General features: G+C 40.8%; 1 protein-coding gene across 1 annotated transcript in view; it reads right to left on the reverse strand.

The window, feature by feature from the left end:
• COG5 (component of oligomeric golgi complex 5) overlaps positions 1–20,349 on the reverse strand; it is a 338,428-nt gene that overhangs the window by 12,164 nt on the left and 305,915 nt on the right. The window contains exons 18-19 of the mRNA XM_054564649.1: positions 16,748–16,985; positions 10,782–10,858 (exon numbers count right to left, since the gene is read on the reverse strand). Coding sequence (XP_054420624.1) covers positions 10,782–10,858; positions 16,748–16,985 — 315 coding nt within the window. The remainder of the gene's footprint in view (positions 1–10,781; positions 10,859–16,747; positions 16,986–20,349) is intronic.

The following is a 20,349-nucleotide window of genomic DNA, read 5'->3' on the forward strand; positions in this document are numbered from 1 at the left end:
GAAAAATCTAAAGGACTTCATCCCCACCAAATCACTATTACAAGAAATGTTAAAGGCTCTTCTTTAAGAAGGAGAAAAAATTAAAAATATGAATAATAAAATGGCAGTAAATATAAATCTGTCAACAATGACTTTAAATGCAAAGGGATTATTAAATGCTCCCTCAAAACACATACAGCACCTGAATAGATAACAGAGGAAGACCCTTACATGCCATATGCTGCCTACAAGAGACTCACTTCATATAGGAATACACACACAGATAGAAAGTAAAAGGGATGGATAAAGAGACTTCATGAAAATGGAACAAAAAAAAAAAAAAGAAAAGAAAAGAAAAGAAAAGAAAAGCTGGGGTAGCTATACTTTTACCAGACAAAATAGATTTTAAAACAAAGAGACAATGAAAGACCCATCAACTCCACTTCTGAGTATTTTTCAGGAGAAACTCAAACACTAAATAAAAAAACTTATGCATCCATATATTCATAGCAGCATTATTTACAATAGCCAAGATATGGAAGCAACCATAAGTGTCCATCAATAGATAAATGGATAAAGAAGCAACATATACACATACACAATGGAATATGACTCAGCCATAAAAAATAAAAATCTTGCTATCTGCAACAACATGGATGGACCTAGAGGGTATTGTGCTGAGTGAAATAAATCAGACAAATACCATATAATTTCACTTATATGTGGAATCTAAATACAAAATAAATGAACAAGCAGATCAGAAACAGACTCATAGATACAGAGAACATTTTGACAGTTGCCAGTGGGAGAGGATTAAGGAAATGTGTGAAAAAGGTGAAGGGATTAAGGAAAAAGAAAAACAATGAAAAACTCACAGACACAGACAGTAGTATGGTGATCACCAGCAGGAAAGGGAGGGGAGGCAGAAGAGGGTAAAGGGGGATAAATGGTGATAGAAGGACATGTGACTTGGGGTGGTGAACATACAATACAGATCATGTACTATAGAATTGTACTCCTGCAATATAATTTTATTAACCAATGTCCCCCCAATAGACTCAATAAAAATTAAGAAAAAAGAAATGGTGTACAATCTGCCATCTCCCCTTGCTCTGTGGGGAAGACTGTAGGAGCACAGGTCATGAAAGAGCCTCTGTCAGTCTAGATCCTGAGTGTCTATATGGAGCAGAGGCTCCCTGATGACTCTAATGCACATGTGCAAGGAGCAAGAAAAAAAAAGAACTTTGTTGTGTTAAACCACCAAGACTTTGAGGTCACTTGATATTATAGCATAACCTCGCCCATCTGCCTAATACACCTGGTATACAGTAACCTCTCAAATTATTACCAGCTATGACTATTTTAATTCTTGTCCATAAGTGGTTCAGCTCATGTAGAGTAGAAGCAAGACTTAAGAAAATGAAATACTAAATAATAAACTTTCATTGCCTATGAGAAGAGCAAAATATTCCATAAAGTATATGTTCTAGAAGGCAGTAAAGAGAAAGAGATTGAGGCCTACAATAATTAGAAAAAGTCTGGTTTTATAAAACCCTGCTTTAGTGAGAATTTAATTTTTGTATTATCTAAAGTAAAGAGAAATTTTTTTCATTTCCTGAAAAAAATTTTTTAAAAAAGACACTGGGAATTTTCAGCCTCGCTCTTCATCCTCCAGAGGGGAAAAGGGCTGGAAGTGGAATGAATGAGTGCGTGTGCCTCTGGGAGGGAGCCTCCGGACACTGCCAGCAGCAAGGGGCGGAGAGCTGCCCGGCACCCAGTGACACACCCGGCTCCAGGGAGGCAGGAGCTCCTGCGCTCAGGAGCCTCCCAGACCTCCCTCTGTCTGTATCTCTTCCTGTGGCTGTCTTTATCCTTTATCATATCCCTTAATAAACTGGTGAACCTAAAAAAAGAAGTACAACAACTTGGTAGTTACAGAATAGTCATAGGGATATAAAATACAGTGTAGGTAATATAGTCAATAATATTGTAATAACTACATATGCTGACAGATGGGTACTAGATCAACTGGGGTGATCACTTTGTAAGTTATATACAAGGGGATACATCTAAAAATGGAATTTACTTCTAAAAAATTGTGTACTTATTATTACATGTTTAAAGTTTAGTCACCTTCAAAGTACTCTCCACTTAATGCAATACACCTATTGAGACATTTTTTCCACTGTTCAAAACAGTTTTTGAACTCATCGATTTTGATGCCTTTTAGTGCTCCTGCTGTTTTTTGTTTCACCTCTTCCACACTAGCAAAAGGTTTCCCTTTGAGTATATTTTTCATCTGGGGAAACCAAAAACAGTCCCTCGGGGTGAGATCGGCTGAATAGGGAGGGTGGGGCGGGGGGGGTCATGACACTTTTGGTCAAAAACTACTGAACACTCAGTGTGGTGTGGGCATGATGTCACCCATCCTGAAATGGGCAAATGTGCTGAAAGAGTCCTCAAGAAAAATTCCCTGAAGCCAAACACAGCTTTTCACACCACCACCAGCTAGTACTCGGACACAGATGGGTTCGTAGAGCACTCACCTAGCAGGCGAAGCCTGTACTACAAGGGGCCCACCCTCCAGAGGCTACTTCCTTTTTTTTAGGGGGGGGTCTCCCCTTGTAAATGTCCAATCACTGCGTTGTACACCTGAAACTAATATAATGTTGTAGGTCAACTGTAATTGAAAAGTGAAAATTACTTAAGAAAAAAGAAAAACCAACCTAAAAATAATGTTTACAGGACACCATTTGAAGCCCATGGTATTTTTATCTCTTCTCTTCAGGTATTCCCAATTCTCTCTTTGGGTCAAAGTGGACCCCAGCTCCCTACTCACTTGAACCGCGTATCACAGCCTCTCTTGGCATGACCGTGGGTTCCCATGGAGCACCACGTGGTGTCGTCTGAAAGGCCTCTGGAGGCTGACTCTGGGTTGCAATGGGAATGAGGCTGCACCATAGCTCCACTTCCCACAGACTGGAGACCTCTTGTTCCAGTTGGGGAAGTTTAAACTTCACAAAGCCCAGCGTCCCTGTGTGCTCTGCAGCTGGCATTCCCGGACAGCTCCCTGGAACTAAAAACTGAGTGAGCAACCCAGCGTTCTGCTTACTGCACCACTGACAAGACACTCCCACATTTGAGCTATAAAAGAGGAAAAAGGCAAGGGGGACGGGGTCCCTCCACTGGGTCACAGACGCACACTGCAGGCCTGGCTTGCTGCAAGGCCCTCTGCGGGATGCCGGGAGACAGGGGTGCTCGTGCCTTCACTTCTTTCCCTGCTCTCCCTGGTCCTGTGAGGTCTCCTCCTTTCCTCTGAAGAGCCCAGACTTTGACTGTGCCACGTGATATGGTAGGATTCATCTTGGATCCTAGTTCGTGACATAGGAGACCCGGGAGGTCAGTCCTGTATGACAGTCTTTGATTTGCTGAACAGCCCCATGGAATACTTTCTGCCTCAACAACAGGAAAGTAACGAAGAATTTTGGTTCCCATCTCTCTTGAGCCCCATGTAGAAGGACTTCAAAATTAAGTACTAAGAAACACCGAATTTTGTTGTAGGAATGGATATATTTCCTTTCTTCTGAAAATGAGAATTACATAGCTGATTCTGTTTCTTTCCTCTTTGGTTTCAGGAACCTTAAAATCAAATTTGAAACTCACCTAGATCAATTAAATTATCTTTATGGTTTGAAAATTTGTGTTTCCCTTTATAGACAATATATAGAAATACACACACACAGAGTTGTATTTTATCCTCACTTGAGGACATGTTTATAGAGACTACAGGGTAGCGGGGGGTAGAGGAGAGAAAGAAAAAGAGAGAAATATTGATTGGTTACTTCTCGTACATGTCCCAACCGGGGACCTCTTGTACGCGCCCCAACTGAGGACCAAACCTGCAACCCAGGCATGTGCCCTGACTGGGAACTGAATCCGTGACCATCCCACTGTGGGAGGGCACCCCGAGTGGGCCGCATCGGCCAGGGCAGGGTTCCTTCACTATATTCTTGATGCAAACTACAAATAATACAGTGACAGAAAGGGGAAAAGGAAGGGAAGGAGGGAGGGGGGCATAGAGAGAGGAGCGCTCTGTGGTGTACCATGTCTAGCAGGCCAACGAACACCGAGGTTGCTGGCTGAGATGCCTGCATAAGCCCAGCTTGGTAAAACCCAGCTCATTTTAAAATGTGATCTTTTAGTCAATCATCTGTCCTTCTAGAGCTCTGAGTGACAGCAGCTCTTTTTCTGTCAAGACCAAATCTTTCACTCTGGCCACTAACATGACTGCCAAAATAGCAACAGAAAGCAAAACTAAACTTGATTCCATATTATGCGCCACTGACACAATTAACTGTAAACATCAAATGCAGACATTTTATTTTTGGTGCTTTTTAAAGACTCTAACAGAACACAGCATGGAACTTCCCTTCTCCTGAATCTGAGTGGAATCTGAAATACCAGCAATTTAAAAAATAAATCACCGTTTGAGATGATATAAGGAACAAGAGGAATTAAGATGTTATAAAATGTAGGCACCCCAAATGCTACAGTATCATTCTTTCAGAAAAATAAATACAGTGCCACTTTCAAGGTTACACTTTACAGCCAGCAGGGGGTCTTAATTAATCAAGTATTAGGTCCTGTTAGAAAAAAGTGGAACCTTGCACTTAATCCATTCTGGAAGACCATTCAAGGATCAAGTTGTTCAAAAACTGAATCTTTTTTTTCCCATTAGAAATAATATAAATGGAATTAATTCATTCCAGACCCCCAAATGATTCCCTGTTTTAACCTTTCTTCATATTTCTAGTAAAGAATCTCCACAGTTATGTGACCTGTAGCTGTGTAATGGCAAGGTTCCTGTTAAGGAAAATTACAAAGTAAAGACGAAAGTCCTGCTGTTCGTGCACACTCGACATCAGTGGCGGCCCATGCCACCTGCCGCCACCCCATTCCAAATCTCATTTTGGTGAGGGGCCTGGGAAGGTGGCAGGACCACTGAGGCTGTGCACTGAGATCTGGAACCAGCACCAAAAGGAGAGGTGGTGGGCGGACACACAGTTCCTCCCCGCCCGGGACACACAGAGGGCCCTCCAGGAGCAGCAAGGGGAGAGATGAGTGTCGAAGGCCCACAGGCAGTGAAGGCCTCAATGGGGTTTCCTCAGGAAGGCCCAGGTACTGCGGCAAGGTGGGCCATGCGAACCCCAGAAGGGAGGGAAGCAGGAGGCTGATGGCTGCGGGTGAGTCAGGGCTCAAAGCAGAGAGGTTAGACGGCTTCCAGGTTCCCTTCTTAAAGCTGGACTGTCAATCCCACAGGGCAGTTTGCAAGGAAGAAGGGTTTCAAGCAGACTTTCCACAGAAGAAAAGGGTGCACTGGGCTCCAGATGCCTGACCATCTCCTGGAAGCCTGTACTTGGTGGAACACAGTGAGACGGGGCATTTCACTGCAGAAGGTCCCCAACAAAAGGAAGGAGTTAAGATTCTCTTGAATTTTCTGACTCTTCCTGGATGATTCACTGAAGCCTTCAAACGCAGTTTTAAGACCAGAGTACACACACGGGAACTTCAGGAATAAGAAATGGGGTGCGGGGGTCACGCGCACAGGCTCTGGGATCAGGCTGCCCTGCGTGAGAAGGGCAGCTCTGCAGTCCGTGCAGTTTTCAGACAGGCTGCCCTTGCAACCTCCCTGCTCTCAGCAGCAACCGCCTCAAGGGGGTCACACCTGACTTGCAAGTGCTGTGATGGTGAAATGAGAAAATATTAGCAGAACACACAGCACAGGCTTCACATGAAGTAAATGATTAAATAATGACTGCCAGAATTAAAATGATAATAAATCACACATCCCTCCCTCCGTGTTTACCGGCCGCTGGCAAACAACACGCCTGACCGGGCCCAAGATGTGGCCCCTTCTGGCAACACTGCTGAAATTTCAAACTTGGAATTAAGAATCTAGAAACCTTGGGAAACAGTTATTTCAGGGGAAGGGTTGCTGAGCTCTAGATTCACAAGTGGAAAGGACGGACAGAACACATTTGGGGTCCTAGCGTTCCAAGTGCTAAAGACGGCAGCTGCTGGGATGGCTGCCTTCAGGCCTACCAACGCGCAGGCACGGAGGGTGGGTTTCAAGCACAGATGGTCACCAGTACAAACTGTAGACACGAAAAATCCTCACAACTAAAAACAGCTGACACCAACACTACATTCTAGAGTTACTGATGATTTCTTGCTTCCAAGGCCCCTCATGCTAACAGACCCATCGTAACAGCCTCTCTCTCCTGACAGCTTTCAATGCTCTTTCATTAAACCCGACAAAGCATCCAGCAGAGCAAGCTGTGGACAAAATTCAGGGACTAAGCTGCTCCCTCCCGAGCAAAGGCTGCGGTGCCGCCTGAAGGCAGGGTCTGTGCTCCCTCGCGGGTGAAAGGCATGTGGCCCTTTTTCCGCCCTTTGCCTCACAAAGACCTGCACTGGGAATGTGAAGGGGCAGAGCTTCCCGGCCCTGGCAAGGCGGGGCTCCGACTGTGCTGTGTGGAAACAGAAACCATCCAGGAGCAAATCCCTAATGCCAGCAGCTTTCCGAGGCAGCATTCTGTGCAGGGGGTCCCACCCTTTGGGGTCTCTGGACCACACTGGGAAGAGAAGAGTTGTCTTGGGCCACACATGAAATATATAACCACTAACAAAGACTATGAGCAAATAAAAGGTTTTAAGTAAATTTATGATTTTGTTGGGCTGCATTCATAGCTGTCCTGGGCCACCTGCTGCTCGCAAACCCCAGGTTGGACACCCCTGAGGGTAAGAAATGATTCCTGCTGCCTGAGACACTCTAATGCAGGCAGTGAAAAGTAAATGTATGCAAGAAGCTGGCTGGCTTAATTAAACAGTCCACTGATATTACTGTCAAGAATAAAGTGCCCTGCGGCAGATGGCTGCGTGGCGGGGGGGCGAGGCCCTGCCGAGGTCCGAGTGCCTGCGTGTGTGAGAGGCGCTGCTCCCGGCGTCCGCACGGGAGGGTACGTGGCTGGCACTGTCAGTCCCCGCGAACGGCCCACTGCCCTCTCCTGCAGCCACTGCCGCTAATTCGGACCAAGGCCCACCTGCTGGGGGTGGAGTGTGTGACTGCCCATTTTTCTTGTCCACCCCCCTACACACATGGCATAATGTTTTAATGTATTTTATATATATATATTTTTTGCTCCCTTGTTATTTTAAAAATGGGGAAAACACTGCAAGAGGGATTTTAAAATGTTTATTGACTTTTCTGACTACAACTATAAAATAACCAAGGCAGAAAATCTGAAAAATTTAGAAAACCTTTAAAGGAAAAATCACTAGTGACGACCCTACTATCTGAAGGTAACATTTTAATATTTATCATTCCTAGCTTTTCCTCTCCTGTCTAGTATTCCATATATACACATACATTATTATTTAAAAAACAGTAGGGATCATATCATACATACCGTTTAATAGCCTGTTTTTTCACTTCATGATGCATTAGAAGTATTTTTCATATTATTAGCTATTAACTAACAATAAAAATTGCTTATTGATGCACATATTTGATCCTATGGATGTAGCATATATTATCTGGCCAGTCTCCTGCTGACTGCCATTCAGCTGGTTCTGGTGTGATTCAGAACGTTTGGGGAGGAGACCATGGACAAGAGCCAAGTCAACTCTATACAGGGCCACTGGCTGATGCCTGTGCCTTGTCACAACCCACAGCACAGATGGGAGGATTAACAAGAGTGGGCTATTCCTATGCAACTGCTCAGAGCTAATTTTGGATTAGAGATAAACCTCTAACAAGCTTTTGCAGATAGGCAAATAGAGGGCCTAGAACTGGGTTATTGGATTAAAGATTGCTCTGTCCTGATTTACTCCTCTCTGTGAAGGGATTCTGTAGGCTCCTCCAAATAGGTCAGCTTTCCTAAGTCAACTTGCTTCCTGTGAAGACAGGAGACGCCTGCAGCAGAGCCAAGGGCTTTCCCATCATTGACAGGCAGTGGCAGTGGAACCTACTGATACCGCTCTTCTCAAGAGCTAGGACCTAAAACGTTCTTTGCCAACCAGAGCTAGATTTGACCTCATAATACACTATGCTTTCATTTTATTTCCTGACCTGGTTAATCCTAATATCTTTATCAAACAGTTGTTCAAGTCCTATCAAACAAACCGAGAAAATGCTAGGATCTATTCAATAGATTTTTGTTGATTCACTATGACTGTAGCAATATAGTGGCAAATAGAAATCTGTTATAATTTTTCACTGAATTCAAGTTATGGAGAATGCTCCGTAGATAAGATACAATTATTATATAAGTGCTGATGCCTTGGAAGCTAAGGAGTTACCTGCAGGAGGAAGCTCAAGTGTTCCAGAATCCCAGGAGAAGGGGGATAAATCTTTATAACTGTAAAAATTAACAAGCTCTACCTTTGTTACTAAAGGAGCTAAAGTGTGTTAAAGGCCCCATGAGAAAGGGGAGAAACTGCTGGATGCAAACCACTTGTGAGTCATGAAACCAATTTAGTGGGTCAAAATAATCAAACAGAAAAGAAATATGAGAACATATCACATGTAAGAGTAATTCTGCTTCATAACACAGGAGAATGCATTTGTGCCATGTAAATGGGTTTGAGTGTGCTTTGCACATTTGCATGCAAATCTATGTCAGATTATACAATAAAGAGTAACAGCTATTGTCCATTGAAAGAAGCTAGATAAACAAAAATCTGGATTTTCTTTTATTATACATTGATCAATCACTAATTTTTTTTCTATAAATAGGTAATAAGAGATGTGACTATTCAAACTTTAAATATCTCTTTAAAGTCCTCTTCTCATGTGAGAATTGGGAACCTAACATAAAAGTCCCACCTTAAATGACTGTTTTAAACTGAATTGGCCTTATGTGAAACTTGTAGAACTTGTATCATGTACTGTGACACACATTATACAGACCATCTCACTTCAACAAACAGGAAGACAAGCACTCGTTTAATATATGCACATACAATAAACAACTAAACATAGCATCTGGGACTATCAAAAACAATAGCCTAATTTTAATACAGCAAATCCCAAACCACAGCCTTTCCCATACCTTTTCAATAAATAGCTGGTTAATATCCTCAGTATGCTAACCTATTCTATGACTCAGGGAAGCATTTTATTACCCAACTGGGACTGCTGTGTTATCATCTTATTCAAAGTGAGTGATTTTATAAGAATTTTATTAAGATTAGTTTTATGGTACAGACAGATGACATGTGGATGAGTAACCTCTTCATCTTTCAAGTACTCCATGTTTGGTAACATCCTACCTTAAACTTTTTGAAATCTCCACCTGTGATTCCACTTTAAGTTTTTTTGAAACCCACCTCTGCACAGAAGGGCATTTGAGAGAAATAGTTTAGGCTCTTGTGTTGGCATTGAAAAAAATCTTTGTTATCTAGGTGCAAATCTAGGTGCAAAGCACAGGACTCCCTTTTCAGTAAACAATCTTGGATTCTTGTATTTCAAGTAATGTCACACCTGAATTTTCTACTACCAAAAGCTTGGATGAAATAAGAGAGAAAAGTGATTATTTAAAGGACATACTGCTTTGGTGATTACTCTAGTTTCCAGTACTGGAAGCTAGAAAGTCACATCATTCCACTCTCCTACCTTATCGTCATAGAACTACATTCAAAGACCATTATACAAGGTGGGGTGAAAGTAGGTTTACAGTTGTTGGTATGGATAATACAATAATTAATAAATAAGAATCAACTGTGTTTTGCATATCACAACTGTAAACCCACTTTGCCCCATCCTGTGTGCTGTTGGACATTGTGAACAGTTTATACAGAGGCTTCCCATCTGGTATGCTGCGGTCACTTGATGGTGGAAGTGTTAAGTGGGTCCCCTCAACCCCCAGGGGTGGTCATTTTTGCTGAATGCATACATTTTCTATGTGTGCCATGACACGAAAAAGTTTGGGAAGTTCTGGCTTATTGAATAAATAGTCACATGAACGTCTTATCTTCTATAATCTGCTACTGAAAACACAAGTCATTCAGCTACTCAATGTTCCATCTGAATTGGTAGAGGACCTATCTAAATATTCAGCACTGAAAAGGATTTTCCCATTAAATATTCTTTCATCTGCTATTACCATCTGGTAATATTTTTTCATCATGAGTATGAACTCATTTTCCTTTTTGAATGGGTTCTTAGGAAGCTCAGTTCTAAATTCTGTGCTCAATTACACTAGCCATCTTTAGTCTAAATTACCTATTACACATAGTTACTCATTACATTTCATCACTAAAGTTCTTTTAATACTCTATTCAAAGTTTTGCTATAGAATGTAACCTATGACCTATTTAGAAGTATATTGGATTGAAAATGATAAATGAACAAATAAAAATTTCAGAAGAAACTGTATGTAATTATAAATGGTCTGGTACTCAATATATTTCTGTAAAAATGGAAAAAAAATTCCCCTATAAAGAGCATAATAAAATTTGCCAGCTCAGTCTTGTGAATTATAACTCAAAAATAACACATATATAAACTCATTAGTCACTGTACATAATTCTAGACAGATTTCTGGTTTGCACAGTAACTTCTGAGACAAACTATATGAAACTGCCATTGTTATAGGTCACAAAATGGTTAAATACTGGCAATTTCATATAGTTCAACATGAATAGAGGAAAAAATGATTTATCTGCTAATAATTCCATATGTAATTCCATATATAATAATATATGGATACATTAGCAACAAGAATAGGATTATGTCTCACCTGAATGACCTCAGCATTCGATAGGACTTCCCTAAATCAGATACTCGTCTGCAGAATGGACCCACAGCCAACTCCATCTGAAATAGAAAATAATACTCATAGCTTTAATGTCAGAATCCTAATATGAACTGGGGACACACCTGGATCATAGAAAGTTGTAGCTTATAGTAAACTTAACTCTGAGGTAAACTTTAAGTCAATCAAATTTATTAAAATAACTTAGGTAACTTTGGCACTTATTTACTAAAAGGGCATAAAATAAGATTATTCTGTCAAGAAAATAGAAAAATATTTTTTTTTGGTTACATAATAGGAGAAGGTTTTAGACTACTTCTCCATTAAAACACAGAAAAACAAAGGTTTTTAAAACTGATGTGTGCCTATACTTAGGAGGTATAACAAGCCTTTTTCTAGTAAATATAAACAATGACAATTTTTACCACGCTGGCCCAAATGATTAAAAGCACTGACTCTGGAGGCAGCCCATCTGCGTAAGAATTCCGATCTACAAGACTAAACTAGTTGTGTGGCCTTGAACTTAACCTCTCCACTTTAAGTCCCAGGTTTCTTATCTGTCAAACGGAGATGTATCTAGTTCATAGAATTAGGCAAATAAATAGATAATTCCATAAAATTCTGTGTGCATGGCATGTATAATAAGTGCTTTTTAAGTGTTGGCAATTAGTATCAATATTTTAAGAACTTTTTCCCATTTAAATTATTAGTAAATTAATTTGCACACGGACTCAATAATTTAGCAACTATTGGTTTCACTTCTCTTTCCTCCTTTGCTTGGAAATTTTACTTGTCAGTAATTGGAGTTATAGGCTCTCTGTTCTTTATCTACCAATTGCATATGTAAAGCTTTTGCAAATGTGGCATTCAAGTGATACTGTCTCTGCACTCTTGCTATAAAGATGACCCTAGTAAAGAATAATTTAGAAAATAGCTGAACAAAAGGCTGCTCGCTGCTACTGCAGCATCTTTCTTCAAGAAAAGCATACAGAAAGAAAGTGAAGGCTTCCATCCTGTTGGCCATCCTTCTGAAAAACTGTTCAAGCCTCCTTGCCATTGGAAGACCATGAATACCTACACCATCACTTTTCTAAGAAAGATTTTTGACTCCCTATTCATTGCAGGTACCAAGCTAGACATGGGGATGAGAAGGTGAATTAGACTATCTATTCTTCAAGGAGCTCTCTCAAATTTAGTGAAGAAAGCAATATATGTTCATCTAAATGACGCAAATATTACTCAAAAAATCCTAAGAAAGGTGTGTGTATACATATATGCACACATACATATATAGGTGCTCAATGATGAGTATTCAGCAAAAAGCCATGTGGTATCAAATATATGAACTGAGTGTCAGGGAGAACTGGGCACAGGGCCCTTGGGATGGCTTTGAGGGTGAATCATTCTCTTACTAAGAAACCCAGAGTATACACTATACATCCTAGATGAAAACTTACAGGTTTGAAAAAATTGCTAAAATAGAGAATAAATAAATAAAAAGAAACAAATTTAAGGAAGAATAGTCAGGATTCTTGCCAACAATGCAAAACAGAACAGCTTCGAGCCAGTGCTCAATTCAAAAGACAGCGGGTGATGGGCTGTTCCCACCGTGGGACCTGTTTCACTTGGTCGTTCTGTGAGTTTCTAGTTTTCTTTAGGATCTGTCATATTTATACCGAGCACAAAGGAAAAATGTGACTATCATATATCTGAGTTGGTAATTCCAATCATATATTTAACACTTTTTATGTGTATGTGTATATGAGTGTATATAACATGTATGATTTTTTTACACACTGAAATTATGTAAAGTATTTGTTATGAAAGGTTTTTGTCTTTTTTCTTTTCCATTACCCTAGTGGGTTTCATCATCTTCAAAGATTAAACCAAACAACCTTTGCCCTAGCATTTGAGCAGGATTGACTGTCAAAACAAATAAGTGGCTAGGGGAAAAAATTACAACATGAGAGAATACATGTATGACCTCAAATGGCCGTGTAACCTATGATAACGTAGGATATTTCTATGCCATGGATAATTTCAAATGTTAAGGGCTTAACATTAATTTCTAAGGGACCTCTAGGGTTCTGAAACCCATTTTCTTCTGCTGCAACTCCATTAAATAATAAAGGCCGTGTTTCAAGTGGGCAGGAGTGTTACCTTTAGAGGAGGTGACCCTGCAATTAGCTGTGGATACAAAATTGGCACATGCAACCACCTCTTTCCAGCTCTCCTGTTTGGAGGGAGTAAGCGTCAGCTGCAGGCCCACTGAACTAACTACATAGCTGCTCCTCACCCATCCCAGACATTTGGCCAACCCCAGGGCATCTCTGGGTGCTCCCAGGACTCTCCTGCCCTGACGCTGTTCAGGAGAAAAGATAATGGAATTAGAACAGAAGACAGAATCTCTATTTTGTTTTCTTTTTAAGTTTGTATTTCCAGGCAGAAGACCTATAAATATAAACTGCTAGAAGTACCACTGAGCAACTAATTTAATGCCAACATCAACAGTCATCCATTCCCTCAAGGAAAAAACATAACTGAGAAGCAGAGGGGAGTGTGTGCTTCAGAGGACACTGTAGACAAGTCCCTAAAGAGACTCTAAATCAGCAGAACCTCAGTGGTCTTGGACAAGTTTAGTGCTTTAGAACCACTGCGTGATTAGTGTGGACACAGAGACCATGTGGTCACAGTAAGGAATTAATTACCTGAAGGAAACCACCTTGTGCTGTGACCTGATTCCTCAGGGGGACTGTATGTTAGGTACTTCCTCCCCATGAACCGTCCAGATGGCACCCTGCAAACCACTTTCTCTTTCACCCGGGCAATGGTGCCCGTGGGGAGAAGTGAGGGTCCTGAGGAAATCCTTGAAATGTATCATCTGCCTTTGCAACTAGACTTCATGCCAAATAATCAGTATTCCCAAATATACTCCACTGGTCTCTTCATGAGCAATTTCTTTTTCTGTTATTTATGCCTGAATAGCAAGCACTTTTCTCACAAGAACTCTTTACAAACCCACAGTGGATCTGTGTACTCCTGATTCCAGTGGCCTCAATGGCTTTGTTTAATTCTGAATGCAAATTGCTAGAACTTTCGATAATGAGGCAGCTTAAGACTTTCTAGTCCCCAGTTGATGCCTGTTATGAATATAAATGTAAGGGTGACGCTATTTAAGTGTTTTGACTGACCCCAGAAAATACTTCCAACCAAGCACGATTCTGAAAGCTAAGGTACAACAACACACTATTGCAGATGTAGCAAGACATGAAATGAAATCAAAACCACAAATACACTTCAATTTTTAAAAATATGGGCAGAGGGATAACTAACAGCTGCATAATATTTGCCACAATTACTGGCCACAGATATGATTATGATAGTACTCCCACCTGTCTTTCCTGTGCCCACTACCCACCGTGCCAAGAGGCCATTTCCGTGGTAAATGAAGGGATGTTCTAAAACTGGGGCACACTGTACAGGAGTGAACAAAGAAATCAGCACCACATAGTCTTTAGCAACCAATGTCTTTGCAGGACTGGAAAATACACTATTAACCTGGAGGAAATGCTATGTTGTAAATGCCTGTTCTCTCTATATTTAAGCAATGAAAAACAGGATACTGTGGAGCATATGAGTTTCCTTTAACTTAAGGGAAGGGACCTGGAAAAAAGTCTGGTTTATTGGGTAACATACCAAATAAATTTCTGAATAATGCAGTTTTAGGAAGGTGAGAGCTCAGCCCTGCCACTTGATGCTATGCATTTTGGGCAGGTGCCTGCTGCAGCAGGAAGCTTTAAAGGACAATGCTGTCCATCTTTCAAGACTCACAGGGAACATATTAACATGAAAAGAAAAAACAAAAGCCTCTTTCTACAGCACTCACTCTGGCCATCTCCTGCTTGCCTGCCACTCTAATTGGACTTGAAGTGCTGCCTCTAGGAAAGTGACTCAAGAACCAGCTGGAGCAGAATGCAAATAAACCCGTGGGGGAGGCAACCAGAGAGGGAGAAGACAGGAAAAGAAAAAATGAAATTAAGAAGGAAAGGTAAAACAAGAACAGACACTCATTTGAGTATAGCTCATAATGTTTTTTGTTTTTTAAAATTTTTTTTATTTATTGATTTTAGAGAGAGAGGAAGGGATGGAGCTGGCGGCGACAGAGATAGACAGAGAGAAATTTTGTTCCACTCATCTATGTATTCATTGGTTGAGTCTTACATGTGCCCTGACTGGGGATTGAACCCACCACCTTGGTGTGTTGAGACAATGCTCTAACCAACTGAGCTACCCAGGCTGGTAGCCACTGCGTCTTCATTTCAATAACAGTATTAAGCCCAGTAAGGGACAAGCAAGGCCTATTCATATATAATTCTGTTTAAGCTTAAATTTACCTGTGATAACAAAGCAAACTATACAGGTGCCTGAGAATGAAGCTGATAAAAATGGTAAAGGTAAAAGGAGCCACATTAATGGTAACAATTAATTTCTATTTTCTTGCTAAGACCAGCAAGGGCATATTTCCTAAAGGAAGGCTCTTTATTATGGTCTAGTGGTCTCAGGTGTATCATTTGGGGATAAAAATGACATTTCTAGACCAACTGATATGCAAAGAGCCCAGCTCTCAAAACATCAGGTTAGGTACTTCATTCATTTTTGTGACTCTATCAGGTATGAGGGAGTGTTGGGCAACCACCACATACTGATATGAGCAGCCTGCCACATCCTTTTTTCTGTGCACGGACAATAAACCAGGACTTGCTCACACATACACACAGGTATAAATGAGGACATTAAAATTTGTTTATCTTTATAAGCAGGGGGGATCTGGGAAACCACTATGAATAATCCATTTGAGTAACTATTTATACTACTAAAGCTAGCAGCTTTGAAAGGCTTAAAAATTATTTCACCTTTGACACGCTATATAAATGGGAATTATCTGTTTCTGAATGTTTTAAATCAAATGTATGTTTGAGATTTTCTTCTTTGCCTTTGGTACTATTAAAAGGCTTAGAAAAATACATCTTGGAGGACAAAGAAAAAAAAATTTCCATAAATGCTGATTTTGGTTCTTATTTTAATGTCATTTTACCTCATCCACATTACAAAGCTTGAAATGATTTTAAGCAGGCCCATGTATGCGAAAAGTTCTCTATTTCATACAGGGGACCAAATACTCAGACTCTTTATCTACCTGGCCCACTCTGCATCTAAAGGAATTAGAACACTGTCTTGGAATGTTGAGCAGGTCGCCAGAGGATAACAGATGTACTGGAGTTCTTTCTCTTTACGTGACAACAGACAGCCCTTTTACACTGTTTGAAGAATAAATTTCACTGCCTACGTTATTTTCTAGCAATTACTTTTCCATACTGCCCTGCCCTGTTGGGGCAGTAAAACAGTGAGAAGCCCCATATTACATAAACGTGGGAAATGTTTCTTTACTGCAGAACGAGCGACTTCACCTTAACTGTGAAATGTCAAAGATGAATGATGATTCTTTTGTTAAATACAAAGAAGATAGGTATCTTCTATGAATTGTCTCCTATGAAAGTACATTTAAATGTTTTTGTTTTTTTACCAATTAGGTTTAAATAAACTTATTTTTCTTTATACTTCAATACTTTAAAACACCGAGAAATACATATTTGTTATTTATTTTTTTACTCCTCACCCAAGGACATGCTTTCATTGATTTTTAGAAAGGAAGGAGGAGAGGGAGAAACAGTTCAGTCAGTTACCTCCTGTACATGCCCCAACCGTGCATCAGGCCTACAACTTAGATATGTGTCATGACTAGGAATCAAACCCGTGATGTTTTGGTGTATATGACGATACTCCAAGCAACTGAGCTCCCTGGCCGGGAACATATTTAGTCTTTTTTTTTTTTTTTACAGATAACTTTGAGGCTGAAACATTTTCCCCTCTGCAACTATACAGCAACTTACCTGTGCAAAATCAGTAGCAAGTCGCATTTTCCCGCCTTCACCAAGAGGTCTTATGAGACTGGCATTGCGGATAAAAAGTTCAATTGCTCTCTGGGCAATAGCTTCAGTGTTGTCAAAGACAAAGTCTGAGCATTCAAAGTGTTTAAAGTAGTCACTCATAACTCTGGCAATGAAACCTTGAAGCTCCTTCATATACAGAGAACAAGGAACATCAGGCTTTCCTGAGCTGGGTAATGACCTGCAAAACAAAAAACAGCCAATGCACTAAAAGGGACTATTTGACTTTTGTTCCCCTTTCTGCCTATTTCAATCTTAAGCATTTCCCCCTTGTGGTGTAGAAGACATTGTTTATTTCTGCTAAGAGCTACAGGACATAAAACAATGTTTAAATTATATTCTAAAGGCTGTTTTAAAATGGTAGGAAGATTACTGAAGGAATCATAGAATCTACTTACCTAAAAATTATTAAAAATAAAACAGACAACCCTCTGTCTTGGATAACGCATGTAAGTGCTCTCTGACCTTCTAAGGTCTCTCTCAGCTTTACAACTCTGCATCCACTCTTATGTTTTGCCTGTTTAGTGAATAAATGGATCCTGAAATAGCATTTTACACTTTGTAAAGGCAATAACTGCTGCCTTTCCCAAACAAATTCTTGGCAAACATATTTCTGCTCTTGTATCTGATCAGTACAATAGTAGAATTCTGACTGTGGAATCAGTTATGTAACAATACACATTGCATGCAATTTTTCCTCCCAGTTGATGAGATTTGGAAAGGCTTTAGTTTGGATCAACAGACGATGCTGGCTGGTGCTTCACAAAACACTATTTATAATTTATAAGTGTTTATAATTGCTTTTTAAAGAATATATTAAAAGAATGTGAAGTAGTTATAGGAAAGAAGAGTTACACCAAAATTAGAAATCACCTACTATTAATTACCTAGCTAGTGACATGACTGGCTACATAATACTGAATCATTTTTTAAAAATAAGTGTTTCCATATTCTGAGAATGACATAGAGAAACTGGCAATCATCTAGGAAGAACAGGTCAAATGCCTAGAGTAACCCCAGAATGAGGTAAACTTACTTTCAAATACAGCATGATTATTATAAGTAGGATGCTAACCAAAGGTCTTCCACTTCCAGAAGTAGAGAGAAATAGTAGCTAGAAATTTCAGGCAAGCTCAGGGAGTGCCAGAGACACACAGGGAAAGAGAGAGTTGTATGGATTTAGAGTGAGGGCTATTTTCCCCTTGAGCCCAGCCTCCACCACCATTCCCAGGTTGGTCCCTACCCCTACTCCCCCAACACACACACATACACATCATTAGGCTGAAGCACTGTACTAGCTCCACCCTGGCGACGCCCTGAGGCCCGCCTCTGCCCAGCTGGCACGTGACTGTAGCACAGGCCAGCCTGGGCTTGTGCTGCAGTATTTCTTTTAAAACTCTCAGGGAGTTCTGGGTGGGCTATGGGAGCCCCAGAGGCACATCGGGAGAGACTAAGTTGTATGGTTTTTGGGTGAGAGCCTTCTTCTGGCATGCCCGATGGGTACCACCTTTTCCACGCTGAGCCATCCCTCCATATGGCCCAATTTTAATCTGCTTTAGCCTAACTAACTCTACTGGTTCCACCCTGATGACTCCTGAAACCCTGAGCCATCGCAACAACCCTCAGGCTCCCGGCAGATAGTGGCTGGCCTCAGTGTACCCAGAGAGTTTTGCTAAGTGGCCTCAGACGCAGCACTGGCATTGAGTTTCAATCTGTATTAACCTGGTGAACACCACTAGCCCTTACCTGGTGCCTTCTGAGAACCTACTCGCATAACTCATGTATTATCTAAGGCTCTTCCAATGGCTGAGCTTACCAAGCAGCAGCAGCAGATCCTGAGGTGCCTTGAGCCTTCTGCTGACCTGCCTGAGGAGCAGTACTGGGGGGAGCAGGTCTTGGTACACAGTTTGGCCCATCCCCTATGCACCTAGGCCAAGTACAAGCAGCTACCAACTCTAGACCACCTTGTAACTCCTAACAGGTAGCGCCAAACAGGTTACAGGCAGCTCTGACATTGATCGACATTCATCTACACTGAAGTCCCTCCCGGGGGGCCCAGAACCAACACACCCAGTGGCTCACTTCAGAACACAACAGAGCATGACCTCATTAGCTCCACAAGTCGTGCACCCGAAGGGAGTTCTTGGTTAGCACCAGAACGTTCAGGGATAAATTCCATTCCCTGGGGTCAACCCCAACGCAGCAGCTCGTCTGCTGTGGTCATGGCCAATCCTCATGGACAGCCAGCCTGAGAGTCCACCCGACAAACAGACGTACCAACAGCAAAAAGGGTTCATCTACAACACGAGAACACATATAACCCACACAAGAGATGCTACTGGAGCACCCAGCTCAGGTGATTAGGGAGACTGTGCCACTGGGCTCCTCAGGAAACCTACTACACAAGACCACTCTACAAAGACTGGGAGATATAGCAGACCTACGTAATATACAGACACAAACAAGGAGAGGCAGCCAAAATGGGGAGACAAAGAAACATGACCCCAGATAACAGAACAGAAGAAACCTCTAGAAAAAGAATTAAATGAAATAGAGGCAAGCAATTTACCAGAGTTCAAAAATATAATTATAAGGATGTTCAAGACACTTAGTGAGAACTTTGACAGCATAAAAAAAAGACGCAGAAACTATAAAAAAAAGAAAGACTAAAATAACAGGAAGGTTAACTAGAGAGAATCAAAATCAGGTTAGATGAAGCAGATGATGAATACAGTGATTTAAAAGACAAGGTAGCAGAAAATACCCAATTCAGGGAAGAAAATTTTTTTTTAAAATGGGGATATTTTAAAGGATTAATGGAACAACATCAAACATAACAATATCAGCATCAGACAGGTACCAGAAGAAGAGAGCAAGAAATTGAGAACCAGTTTGAAGATAATGACTCAATATTTCCCTACTGGTGAAGGGAAAAGGTACACAAGTCCAGGAAGTGCAGAGAGCCCCAATCTATGTGAACCCAAAGAGACCTAACCAAGACACATCATAATTAAAATGGCAAAGGTTAAGGACAAGGAGAAAATTGTAAAGGCAGCAGAGAAAAAGTTATTTATCTGCAACGGAGCTCCCATAAGGTTGTCAGCTCATTTCTCAATAGAAACACTATAGGCCAGAAAAGAATGGCAAGAAGTATTCAAATTAATGAAAAGCAAGGACTGGAAACCAAGATTATTCTTTTCCAGCAAGGCTACTGTTTAAAATAGAAGGTGAAATAAAAATCTTCTCAGACAAAAAAAGTAGAAAAGGAGTTCATTTCCACCAAACCAGCATTATAAGAAGTGTTAAAGGGAGTAATTCAAGAAGAAATTAAGAGAGAGAGGAGCACAGTTTATAAAGAATAAAAATGGCAATAAATAATAACCTATCAAAAACAATCTTAGAGAAAGAAGATGGCAGAGGAGTGAGTAGAAGTCACACTGACCTCTTCCCAGAATCAACCTGTAATTGCAACTAAATTGTGGAGAAATCATCTGGAACAAACAGCTGAACAATAGCGAGAGAGGAGCCTTGTAACCTCGGAGACA

This window comes from Pteronotus mesoamericanus, unplaced genomic scaffold (assembly GCF_021234165.1).
Source record: "Pteronotus mesoamericanus isolate MK-2021 breed Mesoamerican mustached bat unplaced genomic scaffold, CSHL_Meso_final scaffold_85, whole genome shotgun sequence".
Taxonomy (NCBI): Eukaryota; Metazoa; Chordata; class Mammalia; order Chiroptera; family Mormoopidae; genus Pteronotus; species Pteronotus mesoamericanus.